Source organism: Psammomys obesus, unplaced genomic scaffold, assembly GCF_907164565.1.
Source record: "Psammomys obesus unplaced genomic scaffold, mPsaObe1.curated_primary_1811, whole genome shotgun sequence".
NCBI classification, from domain to species: Eukaryota; Metazoa; Chordata; class Mammalia; order Rodentia; family Muridae; genus Psammomys; species Psammomys obesus.
The window spans coordinates 10,589,132-10,601,800 of NW_026596109.1; the positions used below are offsets into that span (position 1 = coordinate 10,589,132).

At 46.8% G+C, this 12,669-nt stretch overlaps 1 protein-coding gene across 1 annotated transcript in view; it reads right to left on the reverse strand.

The window, feature by feature from the left end:
* Positions 1–12,391, reverse strand: part of Cpt2 (carnitine palmitoyltransferase 2) — a 17,944-nt gene extending 5,553 nt beyond the window's left edge. The window contains exons 1-3 of the mRNA XM_055629075.1: positions 12,140–12,391; positions 4,710–4,790; positions 2,685–2,791 (exon numbers count right to left, since the gene is read on the reverse strand). Coding sequence (XP_055485050.1) covers positions 2,685–2,791; positions 4,710–4,790; positions 12,140–12,291 — 340 coding nt within the window. The 5' untranslated portion in view covers positions 12,292–12,391. The remainder of the gene's footprint in view (positions 1–2,684; positions 2,792–4,709; positions 4,791–12,139) is intronic.
* Between the last annotated feature and the right edge of the window lie 278 nt (positions 12,392–12,669).

Below are 12,669 nucleotides of genomic sequence, written 5' to 3' on the forward strand. Positions count from 1 at the left end.
AAAAAAAAAAAAAAAAAAAAAAAAAAAAAAAAAAGGAGCGGACCAGGCTCAGAACATGCACATCGAAATCAGCACAAAAAAGAAAAAAACTTTTTTAAACAGAAAAGAAGGAATAAGTAAAACACACTATCCCAGAACAGAAGGACCTGAGTTTCCATAAGAAGTTTCAGTCTGTGACACGGCAAAAATGAGTAACAATGCACATACACAATTTGAAATTCCAAAATACTGGGGACAAAAAAAAAAAAAAAAAAAGTTTTAAAAATCTAGAAACATCCAGAGACACAGACAGAAAATAGTCAAAGGTGCAGGCTCAGAACAACAGCCACAAAGGAAGCTAACAGACAATGAAAACAGCTTTCAAACTCCTGTGGCTCAGTCATTTCCAATCCAGCAAACTAGGTGTTCCCACACAAGGATGCAGGCAGCTCTAACGCTGTTTCCTGTGTTCTGCACCCAGGAGGCAAAATTCTTTGAAAACAGTGATGAAGAAGCTGAGAGAGAGGAAAATATGAAGTTCAAGAAACCAGAGTTGAAACACAAGAAAAGCTGATGAAAAGCTTTACCATAGCCGACAGTAAAGATGCCAAGAGGAAAAATAAAACAAACAAACAAACAAACAAACAAACAAAGAAAAGATGCCTAGAGAGCAGCTTTACAATAGGCCAAGAGTTCACAGAGTTGACTAGAACAGTCTGGAAGTCCTAGAACAGATGCTGACAAAAAGATTACAAATAGCCGGGGCGGGGGTGGCTAATCCCAGCACTCCAGGAGGCAGAGGCAGCTAGATCTCTGAGTTTGGGGCCAGCCTGGTCTACAGAGCAAGTTCCAGGACAGCCAGGGCTACAGAGAGAAACCCTGTCTGTCTCGAAAAAGCAAAAAGATGAAAGCTGGCAACCGCTACTGCAGTTTCATGCACTCAGAAGACATTCCGACAGCTTGGGTGGCGGCACGAGACAAATCAAGCATATAGAAAACTAAGCAAAAGATGAGATCATTATTAAGCAGAGAAAATGCGAAGCCGGCAAACGAAAAACAACGCTGGTGGGCCATGTGACTCAGCCAACCACAGCAGGTATAGGACTACCCCAGTATGCACACCAGCTGCAGAGTGGACCAAAACTGTAACTACACTGTGCAAATGAGGGTCTAAGAGCACGTGTGGGTATTTTCATTTGTGCAGGAAAGGAATAAAAGACTGCCAAAGCCTAACGCTGTTAGCGAGATGTCAACAGGCAGTCTAAAACAAAATAAAAGTAATGTAAGTATACAGTTTAGAGTTGTGAGGCCCTGGAGAACTGAAGCTCAATGTGGTGGCATCCATTCCTCAGGAGAAAGAGGCAGGAGGATCACGGTCCAAGTCCAGCCTGGGCTACGCAGTGACATCCTGTGTCAATAAATAAAATAAACAGTCAAGTAAAAGGTAAGAAATTAGGGAGGGGAGGGTGACTGCCATTTATCTCAACAAGTTGTATAAAATAATTTAATTTTTAAAAAGTGCATACGTGTATGAGTCTGCATTCATGTATGTGCACTGTATGTATGCAGGAACCCACAGAGGCCAGAAGAAGGGGTTGGATCCCTGGAAATGGAGATACAGCAGTTGTGAGGACCACACATGGCTACTAGGAGCCAAACCCAGTTCCTCCATGAGCGCAGCCAGTGCTCCTAACTGCTAAGCCATCTCTCCAGTCCATTTGATTCTATAAACCGTTTGTATGCGTAACGGATAAGACTATAAACCATGAGGCTGGGCATAGTGGCACACGCCTTTAATGCCAGCAAGGGGGTTGGGGGAAGGCAGAGGCACGGGGTCCACGTAAGATAGCCAGGGCTACACAGAGAAACCCTCTCGAAAAGAAAAACAAAACCAAAAAACCCCACAAAACCCTATCAGCTATGGACCAAGAAAACTGCTCAGTGGGTAAATGTGCTTGTGTCAGACCTGATACTCTAAACCTGTCCCTAGAAGCCCACATGGAGGGAGGAGAGAACTCAGTTCTGCAGTCTGCCCTCTGACCTCCATATGCATGCTGGGGCACATGAACCCCACCAAAAATAGATAAATGTATAACTAAAAAATAAAACTATATCATGCTGGGTATAGCAGTACATCTGCAATCCCAGCTACTCGAAGCAGAGAGATCATGAAGTTGAGGCCAGACTGGATTACCAAGGGAGACCCTCATCGCAAAACCAATAAAACACTTTTTAAATTAAAAAACAAAACACCTACATTAAAAAAAAAATAGTGTAAAAACAGGGGTGAACACCACTAACTCTAGATTGAAGACAAAGAACCGTGGTTTCACAGACCAACTGCTCTACCTGGACCTCAAAGAAAGGATCTGCCAGCAACAAAGGGAAAATGAAAACAACACGGACAAAAGCCTGACAGAGTTCAGGAAGCCAGAGGCGACATGACTTCCATCAGAGAGGCAGGTGAGCGGAAGCTGCAGGGGACAGTTAGGCCAGACAGCGAAGGGCAGAACGACACTCAAGACATCGCCCATCTTTTTCAGACGGCATCAATTAAGCCTGGGCAAGCCACTCGTCCTGAGCACGGCTGCCAGCCCACACCTGCCTAAGCACTGGGGTTCACAGCCTCCCTCCACATACTTCAGGAAGGGGGGGAACTGAGATGTGGTCCCGGGGAGCCAATGGTGCCCCACCCACCGACCTACCTGAGATGTAGCTGGTGTGCTTGTTCTGCTTATCCTGGGCAAGCAGGTGGGCGTGCAGTTCCCTCCCCACGCCGCTCTCGAAACTCTTACACAGCTCTTCCGTTTTCCTGGAATGTTCAAGAGAAGACAGATGAAACCACAGTGGGGAATACGTGACTCTCGGGTTCCTGGCCAGGAAGGCACACTCTGGTCCCCCACAGTGTATCCCAGATGCTGGGAATAAGATCAGGAAGTACCCCTGAAGAGAGGAGCGCACATCAGCCTAAAACAGATACACCTAGGGAATTGGGAAGGTCGACGCTACCATTCCCATGGCATGGAGGAAAGCTTTGGGACCAAAAGGAGCCAAGTTTGAATCCTAGCTCTGCCACATTCTAACCGGGTGACTTCAGACAACTTACCCAATATCTCCATTTCTCAGAGATAATAATGCCATCTCAAGGAGTTAAAAAAACATAAAGCTAAGGACTCAGGACAGAGGAAAACACGATGCAGTGACTGGAAGCCATGGCTTCATTAAGAGGAACTGTTGGGGACTATTTCAAAGCAGAAGTGTAGACTTCGAGCAGTTCATGGTTGATCTGTTTCTCTCGCTGTGCAGTGAAGGACACTGTGATTCTAATAACAATGCTAGCGATCTGTACAGAAAATTCCCACTGTGGAAGACAGCACCACTCATACTAAGCTCCAAGGCTCTGACGCAGTTCCACTCTGGCAATTCCCAGTGCTGTGTCGGTTTCCTGTCGGTTTCCTGAGGTTGCTCTAACAAGTACCACAAACCCAAAATGGCCTAGAAGAACAGGACCTTACTGAGGGTGGTGGCAAATGCCTTTGCTACCGGCATTCTGGAAGCAGAGGGAGGCAGATCTCTATGAGTTCAAGGCCAGCATAGTCTACATAGTGAGTTCCAGGACAACAGTACTATGTAGAAAAACCCTGTCTCAAAACAAAACAAAACAAAAAAGCAAACAAACAAACCAACAAAAATAAAATCCCAGAGAGATCAATAAGATGGTGTTCTCTCTGCAAACCCTGGGACAAACTCTGTCCCGTGCACTTCTCTTGGCTTCCGGTGTCCCAACAACCCTTGGTGTCCTTGGCTTGTGACACAACACTCCAATTGAGGGACCACCCGGGGAATGAGAAAAACAACTGTGATTATTTGAATTGAAGCCAGATGCAGATAGCTCTTGAAGAGCAGGGTGAACTGTTCTGAGAAAAAAAGTATCTACAACCAGCTGTAAACTATCTTCATGCTATTCTTGCTGACCAATCAATGTATAGAGCAAAAGTGGTCTGATTTTCAGGTATAAAAACCCTGTGCTTTGCATGGTCAGGGTCGTCTCCTGTCTTTGGAGGGGCGACCCTATGGTGATTGGAATAAACCTCTTGCTTTTGCATCGAGTTGTGGTCTGTAAGTGTTCCTGGGAAGGGCGTGATCCTGAGCTCCTGAGCTGTGAGACTGCAGGTCTTACACAATCTCTACCTGAGTCCTTCCTGGCTGTCCCTGACTCTCCTAAGGACACCAGCCGTGTTGGACGAGGGACCCACCCGATCCCAGTAGAACCTCATCTGAACTAACTGCATCTGCAACAGCCTGGTTTCCACATAAGGTCTTGTTCTGGGGTTCTGAAAAGGGCATGTGTTTGGGGCTCAGTGTCCAAGCTGGTCAACACCCTCAGCAAGCAAGCTCTGTCTGCCCTATAATCTTACGGACCTCCCTCCCCAGAACACAGGCCTTCTGAATGTGGCTAGTACTAGCCAGCCTCCCAAAATAAAAGCACAAGCAGGCGGCCTTGGCTTACACACCATCTCTTGCTGGACCTCTGACCCCAGCCTGATTAGTCAGTCCTTCGTTAATGAAAACCCAGTTCCTGAAGCTGCAAATCTATAAAGCAGGTTCCAGGTTCTGGAGGCCTTGTCAGACCACAGATATCCCTTGAAGCTTGGTCTGTGATCACTACTGGCGAGCCTCTCTTGAGCTCCACCTGTTGCGATGGGTTCCCTGGGGTTTTCGGTGTTCACCTGAAGTGGTTGTCATCCAAGAGAGGCTTCTGCGCACTGAGGTACCTCCTCATGGTGTCTTCTAGTTTGGGGATAGGCAACCTAGGGAGAAAGGAGTCAGTGTGAGGCTGACAGTGTGGGAAGATACCAAGAAGCTTTGCAAGCCAAACCAGCAAACCAACTACTGGACCATTAATCCCCCCTTAAAAAATGGAACATCAGAACTGATGTGGACAGGGCTGAGACTTAGGCAGTGGTGGGGCACTTCCCAAGTATAGCATGCACGAGGTCCTCGGTTTGATTCCCAGCACCAGAGTAAATAAATGCTATCAGAGCTGTTGAGTTGACTACCGCATCAGCAGTTGTCTCGTCCAGTCTAGTCTAGTAAAATTACTATTAGAGTATTTTAAATAATAGATTCTAAACCAGGAAGCAGAGGCTATAGCACAGGCATTTCTGTTTCCTGGCCAAAGTTATACTATACTGTATAGTACTAAGTCCTAACCCTTTGACTGAACATAAATTCCCTACAGCCATGACGAAAAGGGGGGGGGGGGACTACAGTCGTAAAACATTCTTGAGCATTTTACAAAAGAGTGAAGCAAAGGCAGATGTGGGGCACGTGCTACAAAGAGAAACCCTGTCTCAGAAAAAATAAAAATCAAAACAAAGAACAAAAGAAAGATCTGTCCGAAAGAGCTTGATATGGAGGCTGCACTGAGAGGTAGAAACTGATCACGACACGACGGGCGGACCAGCATCCTGTCAGGAACCGCGGGGGCATCCCCGTGTGCTCACGGACACCCACTGCTGGCTTACTCGCCAGCAGATTCCCAGTCAGGGCTATGGTGGCGAGGATACTGGTCCAATGGGGAAATGAAATGCCAATAACATGCCGTCTTCTCTGCCTCTTCCATAGTTTTATTAACAGGCAAACACCTCAGTATTAACAAGATAACAGCTTCTTTCTTGACTTCTACCAAAAATGAAATTATCTGCAAGATACTGACCTTTATCAGTCATTCATGAAAACCAAGCCATTATCCACAAAACACAGCTCATTTTATGATAATCCTACACTGCATCTACTTATTTTTCAATGCAGGTTTATCTATAGTTTAATAATAAAAATAAATACAAATTATTTACAGCCATTGTGAACTTAGATACCCCAAGTATGAGGACACTTTAGCCCCATAGACTCCCTTTGAGGCACAACTAAATACCACCTCTACAAAACTTACTGTTTCTATTTCTTAGGCTTTAACACCAACGGTATTAAGGAACTTTTTTTTTTCTTTTTAAGGAAAATCCTAAATCAGAGACAGCAGCGGTGGTTTGTTAAAACACAGCCCTTAGTAAAAACTTCTGAATGATCAATTCTGGGCCGACAGAAGTTTCTTCAGAGGAAAATGGACATTTTCAGAGTGGTGACTTTGGAATTACTAACTGCGGGATGAAAGATTCTTCATCGCAGTGACAAAAATCGGAAGCAAAATGATGCAGAAGAGGAGAGATTTGTTGGCTCGCTCCAGGAGCAACCTGGGATAAACCCCGAATTGTAACATCTGCTAGTTTCCGTGCTGTATACACACCCCTGCCAGAGACGACTTCCAGCCACCAGGGTGACGTCTGTGAGTGTGAAGCCAGGGAGGAGGGCACAGAACTGCCTCTTGTGTTTACGGTACCTTACAGAGAAGGCCCTTCAACTCCTAATTCTTCCCGTAGACTTTCTCCTCTGATCACTACTGGTGCATGGGCCAAGACAGGGCAGGCTTTTAATAAACTTGTTTGATGAATTAGCGTATTACTTCCTCTTCTACCCAGCCTTAGTCTGTTTTATGCTGTCACAATACAAGGCAACATCACGTACAAAGAGAAATTTACACTCTGGAGGTTGGGGAATCTGGGAAGGCTTCTTTGCTCTATCTATCTCTATCTATCTATCTATGTATCTATCTATGTATCTATCTATGTATCTATCTATGTATCTATCTATGTATCTATCTATCTATGTATCTATCTATCTATCTATCTATCTATCTATCTATGTATCTATCTATCTATCTATCTATGTATCTATCTATCTATGTATCTATCTATCTATGTATCTATCTATGTATCTATGTATCTATCTATGTATCTATCTATCTATCTATGTATCTATCTATCTTTTTTTTTTTTTCATGCTATCTATCTTTTTTGAGCATGGCTTGGGATGTACCTCCCTCCTCCTTTTTTTTTTTAAATTTATTGTATGTGTATATATGCCTGTGTGAGGGTGTCTGATCCCCTGGAACTGGAGTTACAGAGAATTGTAAGCCACCATGTGAGTGCTGGGAATTGAAGCTGGGTCCTCTGGAAAAGTAACTGGCGCTCTTAACTGCCGAGTCATCTCTCCAGTCCCTATTTATTTCTTATTTAGAAACTGGATATTATATAACACGCTTACTCTCTCAATAATAACCCACTCCCAAGAAGAATTCACTTCCCAAGAAGAAGAATTCACTCTTCCAGGCTTTTCTCTACCAAATCTAGAGGCAGGAGCCAATGAGAGAGCTCAGTGAGTAAGGGCATTTACCACCAAGCCTTGATTGATCCCCAGGCACCCACGTGATGAAAAAGAACCTGAAATTTGTCCTCTGACCTCCACATACATGCCACAGAACATGAATGCCCACACAGAACATGCATGCACTTGTTTGTACACACACACTCAGACACACAAATAGGTTTTTTTTTTTTTTTTTTAATTTAGTGGCAATTCTTATTTTCCTCCTCAGCAGTCTGTGAGATCATTAATGGATGCCTGAAGTTGTTATCATATAGAAGATACAGTTAGAAACTCTCCAATTATTCTGTGGGTTGAACATCATCCTCATCATCTGTGCTTCTTGCCGTCTCCCTCGTCCTAAACATTCATGTCTTCTCAGGACTGAATGCATTCCAACAGCTTACTACTCCGCCTTTACAGCTCCTTCCAAGGAGGGCATAAGAGTGAAAACAACGGAAGCAGCATGATCTTGCCAACTGCAGTTTATTCTCTTTGGCGATAGTCTGGTAGAAAATACATGACTGTTGACCCCTGTGGCAATCCTGAGTTCAAATGATAGGTCACCTTCCAGAGGGAAGATCAAGGGTTACAATGGGTGGCAGACAGAATGGGACAGGGCTTGAGGGGGAAAGGATGATAAAATGAATTCACAGCAGTGACGGTTGCACAATGCTAAAATACTATGTTAAAAATTATACACTTGAAGACAGTGACTTCAAGGTTGGGAAGATGGCTGGGTCAGCAAAGTGTGTGCTTAAAAAGCTTGAGGATCTGAGTTTGAGCCTCCAGAATCCACTTTCAAAATCAACAAAGACAAAACCCTAGGTGTGGCAGGATGTGTTCGTAATCCGAGCACTAGATGGAGGGAGACAGGGATGCCTGGGGTTAGCAGAGCAGCCAGCCCAGATTACAATCGCGTGCAATGACTGTTTTTGATTGTCAACTTGACGCAACCTAGAATCACCTGGGAGTAATCTCAACGAGGAACTGTCTGGGAGGGGCCAGCCTGCAGGCTTGCCTGTGAGGAAAGTTCATATTGGGTTAAGTGGGAAGACCCACCTTGAATGTGGGCTTATGCCCTCATGGTCAGATATTAGGAGACCTAGTGAGAGCCAGGGAGACAGGGCTGTCTTGGAATTTCTAAGAAATAGCAACATTCACCAGCCTTGGTCACCAAGAGACTGGGTGTGAGCTAAGCCTCATGGGCTGGCTGCAACCACAAGGAGAAAATCTGCTTATGTCTCTGCAACCACGAGAAGGAAACCTGCTTGAGAATGAAGCCGCACAAATGAAGAAGGCGCCGGCACTCGGATTCCGGAAGCCTGTGTGAGCGCACAGACCTGAGCTCCTTGAGCCAGCTTAACTGGACTTTCTGCACCATGTACAAAGACTCTTCTAACAACCTCCTTTTTAGAGTGTTCCCCAACCATTCCTCTGTAACAAAATCAAGACGGGAGGGCATTTCCATTCCTCTGGGGTGATTCACCAGGACTCAGAGCCAAGGTCTGGAAAGGTGCTCGAAGGAACTCTGTCCTAACCACACGCTCTCCTGTTCCATCCCACCCCCACCTGACAGTCATTTGCCCTAATAAAGATGAAGGGGAAATGCTAAGCAGATCCACCTCCTGTATAAGCTACTGAGTCACCCGCTCTCACACCTGCTCTGCCTCCTAATAGCAGGAACTCTGGCATTCTTCCTGCCAGAACACGGCTAAAAAGCTTTCCCTGTCTACAGGACAGTGTTCACAAAAGTCATTCAGGAATAGAGTTATTCTGGGAATCAATCAGACTGTCCTGAAAGACATGCTCACACATTACTGTCTACCAGTTACCCTAGTGGCCGGGTAAAGGCTGCTCCTCTCCCCCTCCCTGCCCCCCACCCCCATGTATTCTACATATCCGCCCATCAGGTTTTGAACACCTGCTATCAGGTGATTAAAAAAAAGAAAGCAACAGATAGCTGGCATTTATTATTATGGGTCAACTGTACATTTTGTCTGTTTCTGTTTCCTGAGACAGAGTTTCTCTGTGTAATAGCGCTGGCTGTCTTGGACTCACTCTGTAGACCAGGCTGGCCTCGAACTCACAGAGATCCACCTACCTCTGCCTGCCGAGTGCTGGGATTAAAGGTGTGTGCCACCACGCCTGGCTTAACTACTATGACTCCCCATAAGGACCCTCCCTGCTAAACATCCCAGCCCCCAAGACAACATGGGGTACACAGTGAAGCTCTGTGCTAACACAGGCCTCCTGTAAACCTGTCAGCCTTTCCACGCGTGACACTGTCTCAGGTACCTTTTCCCGGGCTACAGTTTTGTCTTCCTCTCACTTGGAAAATGTCAAATCCCAGGTTAAAAACACACACACACACACACACACACACACACACACACACACACACAAAAAAAAAAAACCCAAAACCAGCCAGGTAGTGGTGGCGCACACCTTGGATCCCAGCACTTGGGAGGCAGAGGCAGGAGGATCTCTATGAGTTCAAGGCCAGCCTGGTCTACAGAGTGAGTCCAAGACAGCCAGGGCTGTTACACAGAGAAACTCTGTCTCAAAAAACCAACCAACCAACCAACCAACCAAACAAACAAACAAACAAACAAAAAACCCACACACAAAACAAAATAATTTCCAGGTCAGCGTCACCTCTTCTTTGCGGCTTCCCAAACCTCCCCACACACTCACTCACACAGTTCAACAATTCTCTTCTAGCACCAGTCATCATGCTTGTGAACTCTGTCCCAACAAGAGAGCTGCTGAATTCTAAGCCCTCCCTCTGGAGCTGGAGTTAAGGCAGTTAGTTGGCTGCTGGCTGTGGGGGCTGGGAGCCACACTACTGTCCTCTGGAAGGGCCCACTGAGCCATTGCTTTAGGCTCCTGTCACATACATCTTAGCATATACAATAACAAAACACTTAAAAAAAAAAAAAACAAAAAACAAGCAAATGGTAATTCAAGTCCAAGGCCAATGTGGCTAAAAGGAAGCAGTGATAAGAGGGATAGAATGGGAGTGACAATGATTTTCCCCATCCCTGGCATCTTATCTCAAGTACCTCCTAACAGTCCAAAGAACCGTGTTGCCATTCAAAGCCCAGATGACTGTGCAAAGCCATAGCTCTAGTGGCAGATACAGAATCTGAAACAAAGTTCTCTGGGACCTCAAGGTCAGGGCTCCTTGCCAAGTGTGACATCAATATGAGTGTCAAAGATATATTTTACTAGGCCAGAACTGGTGGCACAGAGAGTATTTCCAGTTCTAGATGCAGTACCAGGAGGCTGGCTGTTCCATGGGGGTATATAGTAGTGCTATGGGGTTCTTCAGGGGGAGGAGCATTTTTGTTGTTGTTGTTGTTTTTTTTTTCAAGACAGGTTCTCACTACGTAGCTCTGGCTGTCCTGGAACTCACTATATAAATCAGGCCTGCCTGGACCTCACAGCCAGCCTCCACCTTCCGAGCGCTGGGATTAAAGGCCTATGCTTATGTCTGCAGGATCCTGCAGATGTTTGTGCTGGGGTGGTACCAAAGAATGGTGACTGTTCTTAAGAGTTTTCCAATTCTAAAATGCCAACAGCCCTTCTGACCGTAAAGCCGGGCAAGACACTAGTCAGTGCCCAAGTGCAAGCACACTCTCCAAAGTCCTCACCTTTCCCCTACATACTGGTGCCGCTCACGCAGGCTGTCGGGAGGGCAGTTACACCCTCACCCTACCATTGTAAAGACCCTTTCTCTCTGCCCCTCCCTCCTGCTGAATTCAGATAACCTCCCCGGGGTTTGTCTTACACGTTCGCACACTGGATGTTCTTGCTGAGAAGGCAGAGTGGGGCAGATGACACTGGGTTAAATAGCTGCTGGATGTTGAGGAAAACATAAAACACAAATCCTGCGGAGGGAACAATACAGTGTTTGTCTTTTCCTGGACGGAGCAAGAAGCACCGGGACCTGAGGACCGCTGGCTGCCGGGCCCGGACAGTGAGAAGGGATTGTGAAACAGGGATGGAGCTTGGTTTGGGAAAGAAACAGTGAAAGCAGGGAATATAATTTAGATTTGACTTACAGCAAAAGTAATTTCTGTTATTGGAGTAGATCTGGCAAACCAGATCAAAGTTGAGAGATCAAAGAGAAAAACCAGAGTACAGATTTAAGGAAGTTCTGGGTATGGGGGAGAGGAGGTGCCAGAACACTTATATTATGGCTGTCTGAATAGGTCAGATAATCTGGGCCAGGTGTTGGGGACCGCCGGAAAAGAGTGCTAAGGAAGGTTTGGTGGGGATGAGAAGTTTCTAGGTTAGGTCCGACCTTAGAAGTTAAGAAAGAGTGCTAGCTTGAGCAGGAAGGTGTGCTTGTGGCAACTGATGGGATATTAACAGATCAGGGAAGGAGTGGGCTGAGGGTTCTCAGCAATAGGCAAAGAAGGTGAATAGTGGAAACTGATCAGTGTTAAGAATTGGCTATCCTCCCTGCGTGGTGGTGTCCTATGCCTTTAATCCCAGGAGTAGGAGGCAGGCAGACCTCTGTAGGCCAGCCTGGTCTACAAATCTAGTTCAAAGACAAAGAAACCCTGTCTCAAAACAAAACAAAACAAAACAAAACAAAACAAAACAAGGAATTGGCTACCCTAGTTGAAAGGACTCGGGTGGTTTTCAGGCACTAAGTGTGAGGGGCTCAGGATAGCTGTCAGAAAGATTGATGGAAAGGAAGTTTGTAGGCATCAAGATGAAACTTGTAAACCTAAGGGGACCTTAAGGTTTCTGAGTCTTCTGAGCCAGAGAATTCTCAAAGTCGCCGGCTTTCCAAACCCGGGACTGGGGCTGCCTTCAGGGCGGGAGGTCCGGGGAGGAGGGAGGTCCAGGGCTAGTCCCGCGCCCGGGGCCAGGAGGCTGGGCTCACCTGGGCAGGCTGTCCTGGTAGTGCATGGTGGGCACGATGCTGTGCTGCAGGTACTCATCGGGTCCCGAGCCTGTACTGGAGGGCCGACTAGGGGCTCCCGGGACAAGCGCGAGGCCGCGGGGCCAGGCGCGCAGCAGCAGGCGCGGCGTCATCGTCCCGGGCGGCAGCGGCGGCTGTGAGATCGCGGCGGCTGGGCGAGTTCCTGAGCAAGCAGGCCGCTGCCCTCAAAGCCGGTGACACTGTGTCAGGAACTCCAAGTACAGTTCACCTCCGCCCACACGGGCACTTCCGGGCCCGGGCAGGCAGCAACCCCGCCCACGCTGGGCCCGCCCACATCCTAGCCACACCCACCGTAGTCGGAAGCGCCCTGGAAACAGTCCAGTCTGGGGTCTTGCCCAGGGGCTTCGGGGATACAATTCTGAAGCTACCCGCTTTTCCTTACACAGAACTGGATAGAAATCAGAGGCAGAGAGAAGAAGAAACTCTGCAACCTGGCATTTGGCAGACCAAAACTGGTCAAGGCTTGGTCT